The 24,750-nt window shown below is 45.6% G+C and overlaps 1 protein-coding gene across 1 annotated transcript in view; it reads left to right on the forward strand.

Annotated features, from left to right (window-relative positions):
- LOC127586288 (cytochrome P450 2F3-like) overlaps window positions 1–24,330 on the forward strand; it is a 44,628-nt gene extending 20,298 nt beyond the window's left edge. The window contains exons 4-9 of the mRNA XM_052044097.1: window positions 4,270–4,430; window positions 5,406–5,582; window positions 9,591–9,732; window positions 13,392–13,579; window positions 14,131–14,272; window positions 23,353–24,330. Coding sequence (XP_051900057.1) covers window positions 4,270–4,430; window positions 5,406–5,582; window positions 9,591–9,732; window positions 13,392–13,579; window positions 14,131–14,272; window positions 23,353–23,561 — 1,019 coding nt within the window. The 3' untranslated portion in view covers window positions 23,562–24,330. The remainder of the gene's footprint in view (window positions 1–4,269; window positions 4,431–5,405; window positions 5,583–9,590; window positions 9,733–13,391; window positions 13,580–14,130; window positions 14,273–23,352) is intronic.
- Window positions 24,331–24,750: the final 420 nt, after the last annotated feature.

The following is a 24,750-nucleotide window of genomic DNA, read 5'->3' on the forward strand; positions in this document are numbered from 1 at the left end:
TGGGACGGTTGATGGGAGAGTGGGGAGAATAAAATGGATTGGGGTAAGATGGCCATAAAAATGGGTGCTTGATACAGATTCAGAGTGCAGAATGCCAAAGACATGCAGGTTGGTGGGTTTCCGTGCTGTATCTCTTTGCGACTCTATGATTCCAAGAAAGGGGGATCGTACGGAGAGAAACTGGGGTTATTCTCCATGGAAAAGAGAAAGCTGGGAAAGCTTTGGATAAAGATGTTTAAAATGATGAAGAGTTTAAATTGAGTAAATAAAGATGAATTGTTTCTGGGGGCTGCAAAGGTCCACGGTTTCATTGTGATTGGCAGCAGAACCAAGGGGACCATGAGAAGACCGATATGATGGTGCCGAGGGTTTGGATCACATTATCTGGTAGGGTGGAGATGTAGAATCAGCTGTAGCCTCCCAAAGGAAACCAGATAATTTTTGTCAGAGGAGAAAGGTCAAAGTAGGAAGGGTGAGGCTAACAGGATTGTTCATCAAAGCTTTGGGTATGGACCCAATGGGCTGAATGGCCTCCTTCCTGACTCTATTCTAATATTCTGTGAAGGGAAATTGCCTTTCATGCTGATAGACCTTCTCAAAGAACTTAGCAACCCTGAAGTGTAGTCATTGTAACAATAGAGAAAATTGTGACAATGTAGGCAATATCAGCCAATTTGTGCACAGCAAGCTCCCACAGACAACAACATGGCAATGACCAGATCACTTGCTTTCAGTGATATAGGTTGAGGGATAATATTGGCCAGGACACCTGCCCTTTGAAATTGGATGGGGCAGGATGCCAAGGGATCTTTTCCATTCATCTGAGATTGTAGACAAGGCTCGTTTATTGTGTAGTCGCACCCCACTGCACCTCTGCCAGTGCAGCACCCCCTCAGTACCAAAATACCAACCTTGGGTCTCTGGAGTGGGAATTGAACCCACAATGCTCAGACTCAGAGGGGATAAGGTACTCAGCCTCCGTTGCGGTTTCTCCGTCAGTTGAACATTTACTGGTATTGACAGAACTTACCCTCTAACAAAAATTGAACGATGGGACTAGATGGGTGACATGCTTAGTTAACCTCTTGCTTTAGATTACCCCACAGTCGAGTCTACTCCCACTGTAAATATCTTCTATTCTAATTTCTCTTCCTATTGCCTAAGGTTGCTTTAGCACACCTACTTCTATCAACCCACTAACCTCGCCCTTCCGAGTTGCTGACTCTGCCTGTAATCACTATCAATTCAGAAAATTCAGAACACAAGGTGTGTTGAAGGGAACAAACTTCCCACTTTGTTCCAAGGGCTTGCCTCGTTTCAGTAATTGTTAATCGTTGTCATATGTGATTGCAACATTGCTCGCTTTTTAAGCTGTGACACACTCTGACAACAAAATCTTTTATTTTAAAGGTTTAATGTTAAATCACTGGAGGGCTTTCAAGGGATTACTGCTAAAAAAAAATTCAAAATTATTACTTTGGAAATACAGGAAACATTCAGATCAGAGATTATGTTCAATTGTCTTTCTGTAAAGGGGCCATTTCATGGAATCTTACAACACAGAAGGAAACTTTTCAGCCTATGGTCTTTGTGATAGCTGTTGTAGATAAGGTCTTGGAAAGAGTCTATCATATTAATAAGAAAGAAAATTGGGTTGGGTTTATGATGGTGGACCAATCTGATATCATAAATGAGCTTCCAAACAGTAAGTAAACGTAGTGTAGGGAATGACAAACAGAGATGCATGTAACAAGGATATGACAGTAATCAAGTGCTACCTCACAATCTACCTCATTATGCCTTTGCACCTTATTGTCTACCTGCACTGCACTTTCTCTGTAACTGTAACACTTTATTCTGCATTCTGTTATTGTTTTACCTTGTACTACCTCAGTGCACTATTGTGGTGAATTGATCAGTATGAACGGTATGCAAGACAAGTTTTTCACTGTACCTCGGTACATGTGACAATAATAAACCAATTCAGTTCAATAATCTACATATAGACTGGTCGGCACAGTAGCGTAGCGGTTAGCGTGACGCTATTACAGCGCCAGCGATCGGGGTTCGATTCCCGTCGTCGTCTGTAAGGAGTTTGTACGTTCTCCCTATGTGTCTGCGTGGGTTTCCTCCGGGTGCTCCGGTTTCATCCCACATTCCAAAGATGTACAGGTAGGTTAATTCGGGTTTAAAATGGGCGGCGCGGACTCGTTGGGCCGGAAGGGCCTGTTACCACGCTGTAAATAAAATTTAAAAAAAAACAAACTAGCAATAATTCAGAGGAAGATCAATTCTTGGAGGGCATAAGGGATGGGTTTTTAGGTCAATATGTTGAGGAACCAACTAAGGAACATGTCATTGTAGATTGGATACTGTGCAAATGAGAAGAGGTTCCTTCATAATCTTGTTGCTTGGGGTTCTCTAGAGAAGAGTGACCATAACATGATAGAATTCTTAAAATAGAAAGTGCAGTTCTGTCTGAAACTAGGACCCTAAATCTAAACAAAGAAACGACAACTGTTTGAGGAGCGAGCTAACTGTGGTAGATCAGCCAGGGAGCTTCACTGAAATGTAGGGTAGTTGATAGATAATAGCTCACATTCAAGGAATGAATGCAGTGATACATTACTTTGTGGTGCAAAAACACAAGTGGAAAAACAACCCAAGCATGACCAACAGCAGAAATTAAGGAGAGTATTAGATCCAAAGAGGAGTCAGATAAAGTCGCAAGAAAAAGTAGCAACAAAATTCAACAAAAATGGAGCAGAAATGGACTAAGAGAGAAAAACTAGTGTATGAGAGTAAACTTGCAGAGAATATAAAAGCAAACTGTGTAAACTTCTACAAGTATGTAAAACAGAAAAGATTATGAAGATAAATGTCAATCCCTTAGAGCCAGAAATGGGAGAACAAAGAAATGGGAAGGCGGTTAAACAAATATTTTGTTTCTGACCACAGAAGAGGACACAGGTAACTAGGAAACCAAGAGTCAATGAAAAGGAGGATACAGATGAAATTAGTCTATGTAGAAGAATGGTGCTGGAGAAATTAATGGGGCATAAAGCTGATAAATCCCCAAAGCCTCTAAATCTGTCTCCCAGAAGACAAACAGAGGTAGCCGTGAAAATGGTCAATACATTTGATGTCTGCTTCCAAATATCTATAGCGTATGGAATAGTTCCGGTAAAGCAGAAGTTGCCAAATATAACTCTAAAATTTAAAAAGGGAGAGTGAGAAAAAATACAAACTGGTTCAGAGTCAGTAGCGGGGAAAATGATTGAGGTATTATAAAAGGTATAATGACAGGATACCTGGGAAATGTCAACATGATAAGACAAAGTCAACATCGACTTATGAAAGAGAAATTGTGCTTGACAAAGCTACTGGAGTTTTTTGAGATAGGTAGTATAGATAACATAGAACCAGTAGGTGCAGTGTGTTTTGATTTTCAGAAGGTCTTTAATAAAGTCCACATGACACTGCACCTGTAGTAGTGTGAGCTGCCTTGGTTTCCTTCCCTAGTTAAGGATGTACTTGTTGGAGAGGGAGTGCAAGGAAGCTTCACCAAACTGGTTCCTGAGATTGCAGGACCATTGTATGAGGAGAGATCTGGTTGCCCAGACCTGCCTTTTCATTAGAGTTCAGAATGAATTGAAACCTGCAAAGTTCTGACAAGGTCTGACAAGCTGCATGCAGAAGAAATGCTCGAGGGGTCAAAATCCTTCATTTCAGTGAAGCTCCCTGGCCATGAGATATGATGTTTAGGACAGAGATGAAGAATCTGTGGAATTCTGTACCATAGAGGGCTGTGGAGACCAAGTCACTGGAAAAAATTCAAAAAGGAGGGACATGGATTTCTAAACACAAAGGGCATCAAGGTATATAGGGAGAGAGCAGGAACATGGTATTGCGATGAGGGAATCAGCCATGATTGATTGTATTGACTGATGGAGCAAGCTTGAGCAAGCAGATGACCTGCAGTTAACTTTGTCAGCCAATCAGATGCCAACTGTGCTGCACTATCAACCAATCCAATATTCTCGTTGTGCATTATCAATCGATTAAAAACGTTGTCACTTGTTTCACACTCCAGTGTCACCAGTCTTACAGCAGCAGACAGTTTGATGTGGCCTGTTCTCCATTATCGTCCAATCCAATGCACCTTGTTTCACACAAGCAGCCCACAGGGTACTGAAGCCCTCCCTCCTCTCCACTGGCCACAGTGTACTCACTAAACCAGTCTGAGTGTGTTCCTTACTCTCTCACCAGAGTCGCCCTTTGACCCCACGTTTCAGCTGACCTCTGCCACGGCGAACATAATGTGCGCCATTGTCTTTGGAAACCGTTTTGACTACAAGGATCCGAAGCTGCTCACTCTGCTGAGCATGATCGACGAAAACATGAAAGTCATCAGCAGCCCCTGGGGGCAGGTAAGTCCATCAGTCACTATCTCCTCTCCCTCTGCCTTCACTTGTTCGCTGCTGTTTTATCTTTGGACTCTTGACCCTTGAACTCCCTGCCCCTCTCTACTCATTCTGAGGCTGACCCCTTGTTCCAACATCCTTGCTCCCAACCATTAAGAACACACTTGTTTTTGATGTGTGTGGTTGGGGGAGTGGGGACAGATTGGGACAGAGGTGTGGTAGGAGTTTATGGGGCAAGAGTGGTGTGTGGGTGTGTTAGGGGAACGATTAGGGGCCTGAGGGGAAAGTGTGGGTTTGGGATGTGGGTGTGTGGGTGGGAGTGCAGAGGGTTATGAGATGGATGTAAGGCAGGGGAGAATGGGATGTGCAGTAGGGAGGGGAATGGAACTGCTCTTTCCGGAGCTAGCACAGATCTGATGAGTTGGATATCCTCCTTCAGTGCCCTCGTAAGCAAGTATGATTCCTCCCTTGAAATTCTATCCTTGGTGGAGGTGAATCCACCATACGGTGTTATCACAGAGTATTCTGCATCTGAAGTTTACAGCAATGAAGGCTAATTTGAGAGACAGATGTCCATCATATAGAGGTAAAGGACTGCATGCACACTTGGGGAGAAATGCGGGGGGTGGGGGCGGGGTTATTCCCTGTTTGTTCAAAACATGCACAAGCAGATTACCCTCCAATCCACCCAGCTGTTTATGGGTACTAGTTGTCCACAAAATTGGTGACTGTGTTTCTTCCAGTGCAACACAATGATTGGGTTGTTTATAGAGTGCATTTTCAATTGGCTGGAGACTGAGAAGGGCAAAGTATAAATACAGGTTTATTCGCCTTTTTTTATATAAATTACAAACCCATATCTGGTGTTGGCCAATAATAGACTGGGCTCTCATTACTGAGCCCTGATTCCGCCCCACTCACCACTCACCGAAAGCCGTGCTTCCCAGCTCGAATTAACTGCTTGTCATCTCCTTTCTTCAGTTGTATGATCTGCTCCCAAACCTTCTGGACCGCCTCCCAGGTCCACACAACAGGCTATTCGAAAATGCAGATAAAATTAAAAACTTCCTCAGAGAAATGATCCAAGTTCACAAGGACACGCACACTGAAGGCAAGCCTCAGGATTTCATCGACAGCTTCCTCATCAAGATGGAGGAGGTGAGTGAAGAACCAGTGCTGATTAACTGAACCCCTGGGCTTCGAACTGTCAAACCTTCCATCCTCTAAATTCAGGCTCAGTTGGGGTAATTACAAGTCTTTTTGGATAAGTGGAGACATGAACAGTGATTTGAAGGGGAAGAGGAGGATTGGGACAGTTCCTGCTCACAATGATTCATTGAGGTAGGACAGGGTAAAAACAATAACATTACAGAGTAAAGTGTCACAGCTACAGGGAAGTGCAGAGCAGGTAGACAATAAGGTGCAAAGTCAAACAAGGTAGATTGTGAGGTCAAGAGTCCATCTCATCATACAAGGGAACCGTTCAATAGTCTTATCACAGTGGGATAGAAGCTGTCCTTGAGCTTGGTGGTATGCGCCCTCAGGATCCTGTATCTTCTGCCTGATGGGAGAGGAGAGAAGAGAGAATGACCCGGGTGGGTGGGGTCTTTGATTATGTGGAGGCTTTGGAGAGGAGGCAGAAGAGGTTCACCAAGATGCTGCCTGGATGAGAGGGCACATGCTATGAGGAGATGCTGGACAAACTTGGGTTGTTTTCTCTGGAGTAGTGGCAGCTGAGGGGAGACCTGATAGAAGTTTATAAAATATACAGCTGGTATCTTTTTCCCCAGGGCCAAAATGTCTACTACTAGAGGGCAGGCATTTAAGGTGAGAGGGGGAAAGGTCAAAGGCAATGTGTGGGGCAGAAAGTGGTGGGTGCCTGGAATGTGCTGCCAGCAGTGGTGGCAGAAGTAAATACAAGAGAGCCGTTTAAGAGGCTCTTCGACAGGCACATGAATGTACAGACAATAGAGGGACATGGATCACGTGTAGGCAGAAGGGATTAGTTTAATCAGGTGTCGTTAGCTTAATTAATTTGGCACAACATTGTGGGCCGAAGGGCCTGTTCCTGTGCTGTACTGTTCTATGTAACAACTTCTCCGTCTGTATCGGTCATCGATCTGTGCTATTGGCTCAGCTTGTTGTGTTTCACCATTTTACCCTTGTTCTCTCTGGGAGTGGAAGACGTCCCCAGCCTGTATTGTTGGGCCTGACTTCCTGCTCTGATCTCACAACTCCCACGTTCTTCTGTCCATGTTCTTTTGTCGATGTTCTCACTCTCTAACCGCTCCCATTCAACTCACTGACCAGAAAACCCCATTTACAATTTATCCCCATGGTTACCCCAGTTTTGCCCCCTCCCCCACCCTCGCTGCACGGTTATTTTGCCTCCTTCACCGTTCTGACAAAGAGTCTTTGTCCTGAGGCATTGACTCTTGTTTCTTTTCCCATGGATATTAGTATTGGTTTATTATTGTCACTGGTATCGAGCTACAGTGAAAAGCTTGTCTTGCATACTGATCGTACAAGTCAATTCATTACACAGTGCTGTTACATTGAGTTAGTACAGAGTGCATTGAGGTAGTACAGGTAGACAATAAGGTGCAAGGTCACAACAAGGTAGATTGTGTGGTCAGAGTCCACCTCATCGTATAAGGGAACCGTTCAATAGTCTTATCACCGTGGGATAGAAGCTGTCCTTCAGCCTGGTGGTATGTGCCCTCAGGCTCCTGTATCTTCTGCATGATGGAAGAGGAGAGAAGAGAGAATTACTCAGGTGGGTGGGGTCTTTGATTATACTGGCTGCTTCACCAAGGCAGCGAGAGGTAAAGACCAAGGAGGGGAGGCTGCTTTCCGTGATGCTCTGGGCTGTGTCCACAACTCTCTGCAGTGCAGCCTGACCTGCCGAATATTTCCAGCATCTCCTGTTTTTTTATTTATGATGTGACTGCTTCAGCCTTGTCTGCACCACTCACATTCTGGATCCTGCCATTGCTGAGGATGGAACCTTCCCCTCCCAGGTGGTTAACTGACCACCACCATTTGGGACTGGTGCTGGTCGGAATGCAGAGTTCCGATCGGATCCATTGGTTGTGGGATCGTTTCTCTCTGTATGCAGCCCTGTGTGACAGCTCCACAAGGCTGGCACCTCCCAGCGTTCCTTCCTGCACTCCTCATGTGACCAGGGTTAATCCCCTGACCTGACAGCAGTGGTAGAGTATGGGATGTGTGGGGCATGAGGTGGGGGGCCGAACATTTCGCTGCTGCTGGTGGTCCACAGCACCCCATGAATGCCCCAGATTTGAGCTTCCAGATCTGTTCTGGGTCTAAAACCAAACTGCTGGAGGAACTCAGCAGGATGAGCAGTGTCTGTGGAGACAGAGGGATGGTTGACATTTCAAGTCAAGTCCTTGCATCAGGTCTGATAGTGGAGAGAACTGTCCCTCCATATCTGCCCTCCAGCCCCCCCATCACCTTTTCACCCCCCTCCCCATCCTGAGTCCATCCATCCCAGACTTCACCTACAGGATCTCTTCCCCCATTTGGTTCCAGCTGCCTGTCCCTCCCTCAAATGGTTCCCATTATCACCTTCTTTACTTTGCAGATTCCAGCGCTGATAGCCCTTTGTGTCCCCATTCATCACCCTCCTGCCTGTCTCCACCTTCACCCTTCCCTACCCTCCCCCCCTGCCCAACCGCCCCCCCTTTCCACCTGCCCATTATTTCTCACCCCTCCTCCTCAGTCCACCAATCACCTCCTGGACCTTGTCTCACCCACCCCCCCCCCCCCTCTGCTTTTGATACCGGCTATCTTCCCTCTCCACTCTCAGTCCTGATGCAGGGTCTTGACCGAAAACAATTCCTTTCCCTCCACAGATGATAAGATAAGATCTATAAGATTTCTTTATTAGTCACATCTACATGGAAACACACAGTGAAATGCATCTTTTGCATAGAGTGTTCTGGGGGCAGCTTGCAAGTGTCACCATGCCTTTGTGCCGACCAAGGCGGCTGTCTAAGCCGACATTTAACCCATATCCCTCTAAACCTTTCCTTCCATGTACCTGTCCAAATGTTGTTATTGTACCTGCCTCAACCATATCTTTCGGCAGCTCGTTCCATAACTGACCACTCTCTGGGTGAAAAAGTTGCCCTTCAGGTTCCTATTAAATCTTTCCCCTCTCACCTTAACTCTGTGCCCTCTAGTTGTTGACTTCCTTTCCATGGGAAAAAGACTGTGTGCATTCACTCTAACCTCGCCCCTAATGATTTTATACACCTCTAAAAGGTCACGCCTCAGTCTCCTACTCTCCAAGGAATAATGTCCTAGCCTGCCCAACCTCTCCCTATAACTCAGGCCCTTGAGTCCTGGCAACATTCTTGTAAATCTTCTTTGCATTCTTTCTAGCTTAATGACGTATTTCCTATAACAGGGTGACCTAAAGTGTACACAATACTTCAGGTGTGGCCCTACCAACGTCTGGTACAACTGCAACATAACGTCCCAACTTCTAAACTCAGTGCCCTGCCTGATGAAGGCCAGTGTGCCAAATGCTTTCTTCACTATCCTGTCTACCTGTGACGTCACTTTCAGGGAACTCTATCTGTACTTCTCCGTTCCTCTGTTCTACAACACTCCCCAGCGACCTACCCTTTACTGTGAAAGCCCTACCCTGGTTTGACTCCCCAAAATCAGCCCACTTACCCAGCTGATCAAGGTTATTTTTAATAACCACCTTCCACTGTCAATGATACCACCTACTTCAGTGTTATCAGCAAATTTACTGACCAAGACTTGTACGTTATATAAATGATGAATGGAAGAACTCAAGGGGCTGAGTGATAACCAGAATTATAATACCAACCTCTTGAATCATCAGACAGGCGAGCATGTCACCAGTGTGTGTAATGAGATCCTTGACTTTGGTAAGTAAGTACTGTTGAGTAGTCAGTGAGATCACATTAAGTTATTTACAGTTCCAGAGGGTGTTTGGGAGTGTCACTGTGAAACTAGCAAACAAGCCGCTCTGTAAAATTCTTATCTCCTTGATCAATCTCCCTGGTTACTTCAAATAAATTTTTTTTACAAACAGATCTTAACTACATTTATAACTAAAGAGGAACTCATGAAGTGGGGTAACTCAAAGTTCTGTTCTACTTTGCATAGGAGAAAGATAACCCAAGGTCTGAATTCAGTGATGAGAACCTTCTCCTGTCCACTTTTAATATATTTCTTGCTGGGACTGATACCACCAGTTCGACCATGCGGTGGGGGCTACTGCTGTTCCTGAAATATCCAGAGGTACAGGGTGAGTACACATAACAACAAGCTCATTTCTGTGTATTATCCATGCTCCTTTCGGAATCCAGGGGAGCTCTGCGTCTCTGGGGATCATCTGCAAGTAAAGTCCCATGCGCCAGTTAGCAATTCACTTAAGAGGTCATTGATTGGAAACCTTAACTCTCTCTATAGATCCTGCCTGATCTGCTGTTTCTGGCATTTCCAGTTTTTGTCTCAGATTTCCAGCATCTGCAGTTTTTTTTTGCTTCAATTCATTGCCTTCTATATGGAAATCTTCTTCCCTGCCAGTTAGCCCAGTGGTATCCTGGACACAATGCCCTCGGTGAAGCTAAGGTTGAGGTCAGTTGTGTTTGACTAAAACGCAGGAGTTAAATTGGTCTCAGTGTCACTTCAGTGAACCTGAGATAAGCTGCTGCTCCCCAAGGGCTCAATACTCACCCCCTGCCCTTGACTGAACCCTTGTCTTGAGTGCACAGAGCACCCCGAGGTGCCAGAGCTTGGATGGGCTGGAAACTGGTGCCCTACACCACCCACTTCAAGTGACCTTAAATAAAAAGAGTCCCTCTGCAACAAAGAGCGGGGAACTTTTCTGGTGTTCTGGCCAACAACCAACACCATCACACAGCATTATCTATGGCTCGGAGGGTGGTACACTCATCTCGCTCAGAGTGCTGTGGGTTCCAGCCATCTGTGGTTACACTCCAGCGCAATAGACCCTCAATATTGTTCTGTCAAAGACAACAGCCTTGAATCCGAGGTTGAACCAAGGCCCATCCACTCCACTGTCGGGATAGAGTAAAACTTCCATCACTCAGCACTTTGGTGGTGCCAGATTAGCAAAACTTCCCGAATATTGGATGTCCCAGTGAGTCAGACGAGAGTGCAGCAAACATTACCTAGTGAGCCAGATGCTGAACTGTTGGAATTTCTGACTGGACGGATAACGGATTATCACTGTAAAATTCCCAGGGCCATATATTGAAGAAGAGCATTGCGGTCATCCCCAGGCTCATGGCCAAAGTTTATCTCAATAATGACCCTACAAAAACAGATGCAATAGCTATTTGGAGCCTGCAGTGTGCTCTATTACAGTGGCTGCAGTGTGAACCATCTACAGACTGACTGCAGTTGCTCACTCAGACGACTCCGACATCACCTCCCAAACTGTGGCCTCCGCCACCACAAGGAGAAGGGCAGCAGATGCAGGGGAACACCACCCCCTGCAAGCTCCCCTCCAAGTCATAAATTACCCTGACTTGGAAACACATTGTTGGTCCTTCATCATTGTTGAGTCAAAATAGAGTCATAGAGTCATACAGCACGGAATTTGCCATCCCTCGGCCCACTTACCCAGCTGATCAAGATCCCCCTGTAAGTTGTGATGACCTTCTCCACTGTCCACTATACCACCTATTTTAGTGTCCCTGCAAACTTACTAACCATGCCTTGTACATTCTTATCCAAATCATTGATATAAATGTCAAACAACAATGGGCCCAGCACCAACCCCTGAGGTACACCAGCAGTCACGGGCCTCCAGTCCGAGAAACAACCCTCCACCATCACCCTCTGCTTCCTACCATTGAACTGTGTACACAATTAGCCAGCTCTCCATATGATCTAACCTTCCAGAGCAACCTAGAGTGTGGAACCTTATCAAAGGCCTTCCTGAAGTCCAAATAGACCACATCTACCACCCTGCCCTCATCAACCTTCATGGTCACATCGTCAAAAAACTCAATCCTGGAATTTCTTCCCTAACAGATCTGCAGAATTTCAATGTGTCTCACCGCCGCCTCAGGAGCATTTAGGGGTGGGCAATAGGTGCTGGCCTTGCCTGCGATGCCCAGATCCTGAAAAAATTACAATTACACTACACACAACAATAGGAATACTTGTGGCACTGCTGAATTTAACCACAGAGGCCTCTGTAACACAATCATGTTACTGAACATTACCAGGTTAACATTGCCTCACCTCCCCACCAGTGCACACTCACTAAGCGAAGATAAGAAGGAAAATAAATTGTATGTGTGGAACCACAGATCAGTCATTGGAACTGCTTTCTTTGTTGAATTTTCCTCGCCATTGTCTGCCCCCAACAATGTCCTCCATTCATTCAAGTTCACAATAGCCTAAAAATTGAGCCCAAGCTACACTTCACAAACTGTGATCTTGAACTCAGAGACTAGCTTTCCTCCTGTTTCATTTTCATTGGACAGAAAGTGCCACTCACTGTGTCAAACCTCAGTAACCACATTGATCACAGGGAAGTGCTGAAACTACTTTCATTCCCTTTTAGCCTTGCATAATATCCAGTTGTTCTTTAATCAGTGTTTTACACACTTGCCTATTTCTTCAGGGACCAAGACTAACTGAGGGCACCAGTATCTGAACCACTCTGAAACTTTCAAATCGTTGTCATATTTCCTGACAGTGTACAGGGAGGCCATTCAGCCCGTTTACGCCTGTTCAAAGAGCAATCTCATTCCCCCACTGATATTTTTCCTGTTAAATGAAAAACATGACGATGCTGGAGGAACTCAGCAGGCCAGACAGCATCCGTGGAGAAAAGCAGGCAGTCAACGTTTTGGGTCAGGACCCTTCTTCAGGACTGAAGATAGGAAAAGGGGAAGCCCGATATATAGGAGGGAAAAGCAGAGCAGTGATAGGTGGACAAAAGAGGGGAGGCAGGGTGGGCACGGGGAGGTGATAGGTAGATACAGGTAAGAGATAGTGATAGGCAGGTGCAGGGAAGGGGAGAGCAGATCCACTGGGGGATGGGTCACAAGTAAGGGGGGGGGGGGAAAGGGCTAGGAAAGGTTAGAAGAGAAGAAGCCTGGTGGTGGGGTGGGGTTGTGGGGAAGGTGGGTGGGGTGTCTGGAGCTGTGAGGCAGCAGTACTATTGTCTGTGCTAGGAAATGGTGATGTTTCTGGTTTCACCCTTGTCCCTCCTCGGATGAGCTGCCCTGTGAGGCTTCAGGCTCTCCTTCCAAATACTCTCACTGATGGGTTTGGTACCTATAAAATCCTGGAATGCTAAGTACTCAGAGGCCATTCAGGTTCTCCTCAATCCCTCTTTGATCCTTTCTGATGATCACGTGGAGTCCCTGTTCCTCTGGTCACCTGTCCCCCTGCCACAGGAAACACCTCCTTACTTATTCAGCCCAGATCCATGATTTTAAAGACTTCTGTCAAACCTTCGCATCGCCTGCTCTTTTCTAAAAGAACCACCTCATTTCCTGAACTTGTTGGGAGAGTCCAGAATCGTTCAACTCTTGTAAACTTCTACTGCACTCACTCCACGACCTTGATCCCTTTCCTAAAGTGTGGTGCCCAGAACTGAAGAGAATGTTCCATTTGCAGCTAATTAGTGTATTCTTTTTAATATAAAGATTTAGCAGCTTTTATACTCTACACCTTTGTTTATAAAGCTATGTTTTTTTTTAAGAGCCTTTATACTTGCCTTGACATATTTAAAGACTTGTGCAGACAGACTCCCAGGTCACTCTGATCCTGTTCCTCAGTTAGACCCGTTTAATCCAGCTCACCTCCCGTGGATACTCCAACCTTGTACCCCCGCCCAAGATTTATAACTCCAAAGTCTGCACCCCGCTCCAGGTCTATTTAGATCTTTCCTCACAGGCAACAATTGTGCTTTTACAGAAAAGATCCAAAGCGAGATTGATAGGGTGATTGGGATGGAACGCACACCGTGTATTGGAGACAGAGAGAAGATGCCTTACACCAACGCAGCCATCCACGAGATCCAGCGATATTCCAATATTATCCCACTCAATCTCCCCCACACCGTTACACGAGACACAGAGTTCAGGGGGTTCCTGATTCCAAAGGTAACACTTCCAGTGTCTTTGATATTCTTCTTCTTATACTTTTTTAAAATTTTATTTACAGCGCGGTAACAGGCCCTTCTGGCCCAACGAGTCCGCACCTCCCATTTTAAACCCAAATAAACCTACCTGTACGTCTTTGGAATGTGGGAGGAAACCGGAGCACCCGGAGGAAACCCACACAGACACGGGAGAACGTACAAACTCCTTACAGACAGCGACGGGAATCGAACCCTGATCGCTGGCGCTGTAATAGCGTCGCGCTAACCGCTACGCTACCGTGCCGCCCCTAAAACCCTAAATCTCTGGATGCTACTTCCAGGATAAAAATTAAGGTCTAATGAATCTCATAAGGTCAATTATACAATCAGATATATCAGGTAATATCCCTGGTGTAATAAATCAAGAGAGGTAGTCCACAAATGCATAAGCACCTCCTACATTACAACAGCAACTACAGAAAGTAGCTGGCTTAGGGAAGAAATTGAGGCAAATGCTGTATCATTGCAAGTCCCAAACCAAGACCTTTTTTAACTTCTGACCTCCTTTATCAGGGAATGATTGTGATCCCACTGCTCGCATCAGTTTTGTACGATCCCTGTTGTTGGGAGACTCCAGAATCATTCAACGTGGATCATTTTCTGGACGAAAGGGGACATCTGAAGGAAAAGGAAGCCTTCCTGCCGTTTTCAATAGGTTTGGCCAATACTTATTCCTTGTATGCTTGTGTTCCCTATTTGTATTACAAAACTGAACTGAGGGCCCCTGGTTTAGCACCAAAGTTGAAATGATTAAGAAGGGTGACCCGGGTTCAATCCTGATCTCTGGTTCTTCCTGTGTGGCATTTGCATGTTGTCCCTGTGACCATTCTGAAGGTATGCTGGTTGGTAGGTTAGTTATCTTCTGCTGTAAATTACCCCTCGTGTACGTGGGTGATAGGAGAACTGGGGGATTTAATGGGCATGTGCAACAGAACAGGTTATAAGGTGCAGAAATGGGATTGATGGGACTGCTCTGAGAACCAGTATTGGGTGAATGGGCCAAATGGCCTCTTTCTCTGTCATAAGGGAAATGGGTGAAGCATTCACAACATGCTTGGACTTCCATGAGCCGGACAAGTATAGACATCTAAATGTGTATTTGAGACAATGGCAGGAATTGCTGGGGTAGACAGATCAAAATTATTTCTTCTAATGATGAGACCCTAGAACAAAAGGGGTGAGGTCTTACAATTGGAGCCAGAGGGTGACAGAAAGCACGAAAGTTGCTTGAAACCGGGAACTTCCTCCCCGCACTGCTGTGTGAATGGGATCCTCAGTACTGATACTACTCTTGGCCAAGCGTTACAGAACCAGGGCATGTGGCATTAATACACAGATGAACCAGGGGAAAAAACATTCTCATTGAGAAAGATAATATTTGAGATTTAACCCCAAATTATTTCCCAAAATGCTACTTCAAATTATTCACTAACTGCCAATGTTTGACATCTGGAAATCTCACATCAGGAACTGGAGATCCTAACGTAACTCATAACATTAACCAGAATGGTACCTGGTACATTGTGGAATCCAGATACATATTTCTGTCTCTTCCAGTGTGAATTCCGGTAAAAACTGTTATTGATTAAAACATAACACATGTAGACCAAGGAGAAGAAAAAGCAAAATCCCTTGCTGATTACTAGGAGATACAAGAGAGACTGCAGATGCTGGAAATCTTAACCAACACATAAAATGCTGGAGGAACTCAGGGGGTCAGCCAGCTTCCATGGAGGGAAATGGACTGTTGACGTCGTGACCCAAAACATCGACTGTCCATTTCCCTCCATAGATGCTGCCTGACTCGCTGAGTTCCTCCAGCACTTCGTGCGTTGCTGATTACTGTACAGCTCTAAGAAGTGGTGTAACTGTGGGGATTGTCTGAGGCTCCACCTGGTGTTTATCTTTATATCTGTACTTTGGTATAAGTGTTAAAGTTTATCTCGCAAAATAAAAACATTTAATTTTCACAGTGAGGAAAAACTTTAACACTTGTATCAAAGAACAACCATCTCACACAGCCCTCACACTTACGTGGCTTCTTGAAGGGACACTTCCTCTTAAAGTATGCAGTTCTGAAACTTTGTTTCACAGTAAGTAACACAAAACCTTTCCTTCAGTCACATCCTATTCCCTGGGAGGTATATTATAAATTTCCTCTCAACATAGAACTTGACAAACACCTTTCCCCTCTCTCTCTCTCTCTCTCTCTCTCTCTCTCACTCTCACTCTCACTCTCTCTCTCTCTCTCCCTCTCTCTCTCTCTCTCTCTCTCTCTCACTCTCACTCTCACTCTCACTCTCACTCTCACTCTAAAACAACAGGAACTGAAATGTTGCTGAATTATATTCAATGCTTTAAAACTCGCTGGGTATTCACAGACTTTAAATTAGTTCAGAAACAAAACATAACACTGTCAAGCAGACAGGGCAGCTTAAAATACCATCACACACACTTCAAGAAGACTTTTAAAATTTTCAGATTTTGGAATGCTTGAAGTTATTTTACCACATTTAAATCACCTCTTTAAGGGGTGTCACAGATGAAAGGGTGCAAGGTCCTTCTACCAGGTTGACAGGTTTCCCTTCCTGGGGTCCCTAACTCTGACTTAGCAAGTATCCACATTTTTCAAAGTGACATTAGAGTCACAGAGTCATACAGCACAGAGACAGGCCCTTTGGCCCATCTTGTCCGTGCTGACCAAGATGCCCATCCCAGCTCGTCTCATCTGCCTGCATTTGGCACATATCCCTCTAAACCTTTCCAGTACCTGTTCAAGTGTCTCTTAAATGATGTTGTTGTACCCACCCCTACCACTTCCTCTGGCAGCTCATTCCATACACCCACCACCCCCTGCGTGAAGAAGTTGCCCCTCAGGTCCCTTTTGAACCGTTTCCCCTCTCACCTTAAACCTGTGCCCTCTAGTTGTTGACTCCATTTCCTTGGGGAAGGGATTGTGTGCATTCGGCCTATCTATGATCCTCAAGATTTTATAAGGTTGCCCCTCAGTCTCCCGCACTCCAAGGAATAAAGTCCTCGCCTGTCCAACCTCTCCCTATAACTCCGGCCCTTGAGTCCTGGCAACATCCTCGTAAATCTTCTTTGCACTCTTTCTATCTGTCTTTCCTATAATAGGCTGTACATAATACTCCAGGTACGGCCTCATCAATATCTTGTACAACTGTACACTTTACTGTACAACAGTACAACTGTTAGTTTACCCCTGTAAAGCATTCTCACTGCAATGCCCCTGTAGCACCCTATAAATTACAGGGGCACTGGAGCACTTTTGTCATTTCCTTCTGACATAGACAGAGACCTTTTGGCCCATTGAATCTATATCAGACCAATTCCATTCCCCCACTAATTTTCCTGTAACCTATTCCCCCCACAAAAATACCATCAACTCCCCCCCTGCCCCCCCTCCCCCCGGATTCCACCACTCACCCACACACTAGGGGCAATTTACAGCGGCCAATTAACCCACCAACCTGCACATCTTTGGGATGTGGGAGGAGACCGGAGCACCCGAGGGAAACTCGGGCAGTGACAGAGAGAACATGCAAATGCCGCACAGACAGCGCCAGAGGTCAGGATCGAACCTGGTTCACCGGAGCTTTGAGGCAGCAGCTCTCTGTGGCACTGTGCTGCCCTAATTTTGGTGGGGACACAAGAGACTGCAGATGCTGGAGTCTGGAGCAGATGACAGGCTGCTGGAGGAACTCGGCATCTGTGGAGGGACGGATGACGTTCTGCGTTGAGACCCTTCATCTGGACTGAAAGAGTAGAGGGGAGATGGCCGGTATAAAGAGGTGATATTAACTGGAGGGGTGGCTATGGAAGGGATGGAGTCAGAGCTGGCAATTAATTTAATAATTCTTATTTAATTTTTAATTATATCATATAATTAAAATTCAAAAAAGTACCTACCTCAACCACTTTCTCTGGCAGTTCATTCCATACACTCACCACCCTTTGTGTGAAGAAGTTGCCCCAGTGACCCAGGTTTGATCCTGACCTCAGGTCCTTTTTAAATCTTTCACCTCTCACCTTAAGCCTAGTTTCTTTAGGAAGCTTTGAGCGTGACCTTGAATCTTTTTCTGGGTCCATCTGGTAATCTGCTCCCATGACAGAGCTCAGAAAAGAGTGTCTGTTTCAAGAATATGGTGTCCTGCATGCAAATAGTGTAGCCTGTGCAACAGAACTGACTGATATTAACACACCAAGATACGTAGTGGTGTTCCCCAGGGGTCGGTGCTGTGTCCATTGCTATTTGTCATCTATATCAATGATTTGGCCGAGGAATGACAAATGGAGTTTAATTCAGATAAGTGCGAGTTGTTGCATTTTGGGAAGACAAATGAGGGTCGGACTTTCACAGTGAACGGTGGGGCCCTGGGGAGTGTTGTAGAACGGAGGGACCTAGAAGTACAAGTACATTTTTCCCTGAAAGTGGTGTCACAGTAGACAGGGTGGTGAAGAAGGCCTTGGCACGCTGGCCTTCATCAGTCAGGGCACTGAGTATAGAAGTGGGATGTTATATTGCAGTTGTACAAGACGTTGGTGAGGCCACATTTGGAATATTGTGTTCAGTTTTGGTCGCTCTGCTGTAGGAAAGATGCCATTAAGCTGGAAAGAGTGCAGAGGAGATTTATGAGGATGTTGCCGGGACTCGAGGGACTGAGTTATGGAGAGAGGTTGGGCAGGTTTGGATTTTATTCTTTGGAGTGTAGCATCATAGAGGTGTATGAAATCAGGAGGGACATAGATAGGGTGAATGCACACAGTCTTTTTCCCAGGGTTGGGGAATCAAGAACAAGAGGGCACAGGTTTAAGGTGAGAGGGGAGAGATTTAATGGGAACCTGAGGAGCAACCTTTTCACCCAGAGGGTGATCAGTATATGGAATGAGCTGCCAGAGGAAGTGGTTGGAACATTTAAAAGACACTTGGACAGGTATCTGGATAGAAAAGGTTTAGATAGATGTGGGCCAAACGCAAGCAAATGGGACTAGCTTAGATGGGAATCTTGGTTGGCATGGACCAGTTGGGCCGAATGGCCTGTTTACATTCTGTATGACTCCATGACTCTATGCTGCAGGCAGACCTCACTATAATCAGCTGGTCATGGTCTTGTTGCTTCCAATTCATTAGGCCTCAGACCTTGGGTATTAGTACAGCAAGCTAACTTCCCAGTGTATTGTCCTTGCATAGTGAATCTGAGAGAATGTTACGTTAGGTTTTGTTCCTTTTCTCATGCTGATCTGGTTCCAGAATGTTGTTATGTTTATTTCACAGAGAGTTAATTGCAACTGATGGCTTCTCAAAACAAGTACTGACTCAGAATCCTGTCATCATTCAGTGCTGGAGATTCAGTCCTTCGATTAAGTCATTAACAATTCCATTGCTTCTGCTTTCTTTACAGAGGGGAAAGATTTAAAAAGGTTCTGAGGGTCAACTTTTTCACACAGAGGGCGGTGGGTATATGGAACGAGCCGCCAGAGGAAGTGGTAGAAACATTTAGGCAGGTACATGGATAGACACAAGAGATTCTGCAGATGCTGGAATCTGAAGCAACACACACAAAATGCATGAGGAACTCAGTAGGTCAGGCAGCATCCATGGAGGGAAATAAACAGTCGATGTTTCGGGTAGAGACCCTTCAACAGGACTGGAAAGGAAGAGGGCAGGAGGAGGAGATACATGGATAGGAAAGGTTTAGAGGGATATGGGCCAAGCGCAGGGAAATGGGACTAGCATGGACAGACATCTTGGTTGGCATGACGAGTTGGGCCAAGGGCCTGTTTCTGTGCTTTATAACTCTGTAACATTCAGAGAACATTAACCACCCTTGTATATAGAACATAGAACAGTACAGCACAGGAGTAGGCCCATGATGTTATGGCAAACAAATTAGACTAATGACACCTCATTTCTTCTGCCTGCACATAGTCCATATCCCTCCATTCTCTGCATATTCTTATGCCTATCTTAGAGCTTAAAGGCCTCTATTGTATCTGCCTCCAGCACCACCCCTGGCAGCACATTCCAGGCACCCACAACTCTCTTTATAACTTACCCCGCACATCTCCTTTGAACTTACCCCATCTCACCTTAAATGCATGCCCTCTGGTATTAGACATTTTAACCCAGGGAAAAAGATACTGGCTGTCTATCTATGCCTCTCATAATTTAATAAATTTCTATCAGGTCTCCCCTCAGCGTCTGCTGCTCCAGAGAAAACAACCCAAGTTTGTCCAACCTGTCCTTATAGCACGTGCACTCTAATCCAGGCAACATCCTGGTGAACCTCTTCTGCACCCTCTCCATAGCCCCCACATCCTTCCTGTAATGGGGTGACCAGAATTGAATGCAATACTCCAGATGTGGCCTAACCAGAGTTTTATAAAGCTGCAACACAACTTCCTGACTCTTGAACTCAATGACTTGACTAGTAAAGGCAAGTATGCCATATGCCTTCTTTACTGTACGTGGCCACCTCCAAACATCTGTTGAGACAGCACACACGGTCCAGCTGTTTTAACGCTCTGACTACCACAATGGTTGTAAGAAAGAGAGAACAATATGGGATTAGTATGAGTTCCCCAGTATGGTTTTTGGGAAACTCCTGCGAGGCATTGTAACTCCCACTAGTTCCAGGAATTTAAGATCATTGCCAGCAATCCCATGCAAAAGAAAGAAAATCAGCTTAACATTTTTTAAAGCATGTGAATGCCCTGTAAGCTTCAAAACATTGTACAAGTTGTGGCAACTTTTGATTTCCTGTTGTTTTAGACAAGGAGGGTGAGGAGTGAAGTAGCCATGAGGTGTTCTCAATGTCTTTGGACAGTCATGTCCATTGGTTAGAAAAATGTTGGAGCTGGGGGAAAGTAAACTGATTGACTGACGTTGATTGACCTGCTGAGTTCATCCAGCATTTCCTGTGTATTGCTCCAGCTTCCAGCATCTGCAGAATCTCTTGTGTGACTGACACCTAAGAATCATCCATTTAGGTCATGAGGAGTATGTTAATGTTTGGAGTGCTGTGGATGGGCGGGGCACAGCAGTGATTGACTTGCCGGACAACCAATGGTGGGTTGTGGGGTGGATTGGTTAGCACTGAGAGGGAAGAAAGAGTTAAGGCACAAAGAGGTCTTGGGGCATAAATTAAAAAGCAAACTGCAGATGCTGGAAATCTGAAATGAAAACAGAAAATGCTGGAAACACTCAGTAGGTCAAGCAGCATCTGTGGAGACAGAATCAGTGTTAATGTTTTGGGATTGGGAGGGGGTAGAAATCAAACACTCTGAGTTGCAGAAAAGGCAGAGGGGTGGAGAGAAGAAAGGGAACATCTGTGATAGGGTGGAGACTGAATGGCAGATGTGGTGGGTGGTGTCTGCTGAGAGAGGGTGGCCTGCATTTATCTCATGTGATATGGACTCCAGGAATTCCTCCAATTCCCTGTCTGCAACACCAAAGCACACTCTGGTGCTGAAGTTCATATCTGTCGCTTTGATTCACCCCCTGTATTCCCATCACCAGCTGGGGATAGCTCTCCCACCACACTCTCCCCTTGTCTTTCACCCTCCTCTCCCCACATCCACTTTGAGATCAAATTGTATCCCCCTGAGGGTCTTCTTCCAACCCTTAAGAAAATCAGCTGTGACAAACAGCAAAAATTTGAAATATAGTAATAAAATTCTCACACAAAAATAAGAAAGGAAACATGCAAAATGATTAGTAACATTATAATACTACAGCAGAAGGGAACATTATCCCTTTGATCGTTATCACAGATAAATAAGTGTATCTACTGTTTTATTTGCATTATTGAAGCTCTATTAGAAAACCAATATTCAATTGTGCAAAAGGGACATCTTTTGACTTTGGGAAAGAAGTGGAGAGAGGAGGTGGGGCAGACAGAGATAGGGAGTGTGGGGAGTAGAGAGAGCTGGGTTAGGGAGAGGGGATTGAGAAAGAGAGAGTGGGCTGAGGGGAGGTGAGAGAGAGTGAGTGGGGTAGAGAGAAGGGATGGGTTTAGAAATGGGTAGAACGGAGGAGTGGGATCTGGAGGGAGGGAGGAAATGGGGAGTGGATTAGAGGGGCAGGAGAAGGGAGAGTGAGGAGGGCGCATTGGGGGCAGAGCACAGGTAGTGAACCAAAGCAAGGCTAGCTTTCACTGAAGGGAGCAGAGTCTGCGTTCCTTATCTGGGCTTTGCTGCATTTCCCCTCTCTCTGTATATATTTTCCCCAATATTTAGGTTCTTAAATAATATTGGAAAATGGAGTCAGTAAGGTATCCAGAGGAGCAAACAGACAGGCACTTGTAGCCTGTGATCAGACTGAGCTTGCAAATCATGCTGAGATCTCCTCTCTCGTGTATCGGTCCTAACTTTGTGCTGCTGCACCAGCTCAGACCATCGTTTATTGTGCTCGTCTTGCTGAGGATCATACCCAACACTATCAACCTGTGTCTTTTTTTTTGCCAATTCCTCAGGAGTCTCCTACAAATTCTGAGTTGTGGGACTCGTCTCTCCCTCCTCCTCCTTCTTAACATGTTTACAGTTTGTAATTAATCAACCACAGCTTGCGTTCCTACTAATAAAGACACTCCTGCTGGCCTCTCCTCTATCAGCCTTGTCTCACTTACAAGGATTGTTACTATCCAGTCAACCTATTTTCAAGGCTTCCATTGTTTGTTTGTTTGTACCCTTCATCCATGTCCATCAGTCTGACCTTTGTACTTTTTCCAAGGAGTCATAGTTAGCACAGAAACAGGCCCTTCAGCCCATTGAGTTCATGCTGACCATCAACCACCCACTTACACTAATTCCATTGAATTCTCCCCACGTTCCCATCAACTCCTCCTAGATTCCACCCCTCACCCACACACAAGGGGCAATTTACAGCGGACAATTAACTTACAGACCTGTACGTCTTTGGGATGTGGGAGGAAACCGGAGCACCCAGGGGAATCCCACACAGTCACGGGGAGAGCGTGCAAACTCCACAACAGGCAGCACTGGAAGTCACGATTGACCCTGGGTCGCTGGAGCTGTGAGGCAGCAGCACTACCCACTGCACCGTCTTTGGTTCTGTACCTAATGAGTAACAAGAATCATAAGACATTCATTCCCGGCCTGCCTTACCAACAAGAGTTTGCAGACAGTTCAAGTACTTTGTTGTGGGCTGAGCTGAATTCTTAAACAAAAGTGCCCCTCCTCTTTCTCTCTCCCCCCTTCACTCTCTGTCCATTCCTCTCTCTCTCCCCGCCCTATCCTTCTTCCTCTCCCATCTTCTCTCTCTCTCTCTCGCTCCCCTCCCCCCCCCCCCCCGCCATGTTCACACCGACAACAGCAGGAGTTGGGGCCTGTTAATCCTGGACGTTGGTGTTTCTGGCTCAGGTTGGTTCTGCCTTCAATCCCACACCTCCATCTGTGGCCCTGACAAGGCAGCGGAAGGCAGGTTACGGAGGAGAGGAGTGGGGTTTGCTTGTGATACCCCTGGGCGAGGGACTAGCCTCAATCTCGGTGGGTGAGATCATGGGAGTGCGTCCGGCCTGGGGTGTAGGTAAAGGGGAAGGAGTCACAGCCGCAAGACTCCCTCCCCACCAGGATCTTGCGCAAGACTTTTACACTGCAAGAGTCCAAAGCCTTTAATAAATGGGGCAGCCCGTAAGACTGGACAGGTGGGTTCTGGTTGCCCACACCTCTGGGTTACTTGTGCATGTTTTGCAGGGAACCGAATGTGCATCGGTGAGAAAGTGGCCCAGATGCAGCTCTTCATCTTCCTAACCACCCTGCTGCAGAACTTCACCATCGGCTCCCTGGAGGAACCGTCGGCCATTGACATCAGCCCCCTGTCGAGTGGGTTTTCCACACTGCACCGCCCCTACCAGCTCTACTGCATTCCTCGCAAGTCAGCCAGAAGGCCAGCCAGAGAGTGACATTCAGCGGACACCACACCACCTGAAACCGTCCATAAAATGTCATCGTATGACAAATAAAAGCAGAAAATGCTGGGAACGCTGAACAGCTCAGGCACAATCTGTGGAGAGAGAAACAGAGGAAGTGTTTCAGGATGATGATCTTTCATTCGAACTGGAAAATTTTGAAAACAGGCAAGTTGCAGAGAGGTGGGGAGGGGAAATTATGGAAATGTAAGTGGTACGGTGGAGTCCAAGAGAAAATGGGCACGGTCTCACCTTCCAGCCATTCTCTTTATTTTGTATTTCCAGCAACTGCGATGTCCTCTGTCCAATTGTACCAACAACATTTTTGTTCTGTTTTCTCTCTCCCTCTGTTTGCACCTCTTTCAGAGAGTTTAGTGCCATTAACAAGATTTGACCACCTTCAATCAGCCAACATCAATCTGTGCCCTTCATTTTCCCTTGGTCTCCACCCTATCACAGACACTCCTTCTTTCCCCCTCATCCCTTTCCTCTCTTGCAACCTAAAACAAGCTGATTTTTCACTTTTTCAGTCTGGTAAAGGGTCCATGATCAAAAACATTTCTTTCTCCGCAGATGCTGTCTGACCTGCTGAGCGTTTCCAGTATTTTCTGGTTTTATTTCAGATTTGCAGCAGCTGCGTTTCTTTTTGACTTTTGTTCATTGTGTAACGATCTGTCTATATATGTATTTTTTTACTGGTTATTTTTGGGATGTAGACATTTAGAAACTCCACAGTCCTTGGTTATCTAAAATCCTTTGGAATTAAAATGAAAAACATTAAACCAAACTAATATTTTTTTAAGCATTCTCTAAAAAAATTTGTTCTCTGGTCCAAAAAGTCATTGTAAGATAGAGAATCTAAATGAGATGATTAGAAATGGGAGGTATCATGATGAATATCTCCTGTGAGAGTTGGCAGCTTGACCAAATATATCATAACCCATCCCTGAGGCCGGTGAGTCAGTCTTACTGCTTGGGATTCAAATCATATAAGTGGGACTGGAATCCTTCTCTTAAGGATGTTAGTGAATTGGTGAACTGGTGAACTATACAGGCAGCCCATTGCTGAGAGTGAGTTCCACCTTTCAAAGGTTTGAACTATCACTCTGAGTGAATTTTATGATAATGTGAATTATCTGTTGATGATTCATGAAGCAATACTTCAGTGGCATGGTAGTGTAGC

The sequence above is a fragment of the Pristis pectinata genome, chromosome 35, assembly GCF_009764475.1.
Source record: "Pristis pectinata isolate sPriPec2 chromosome 35, sPriPec2.1.pri, whole genome shotgun sequence".
Lineage (NCBI taxonomy): Eukaryota > Metazoa > Chordata > Chondrichthyes > Rhinopristiformes > Pristidae > Pristis > Pristis pectinata.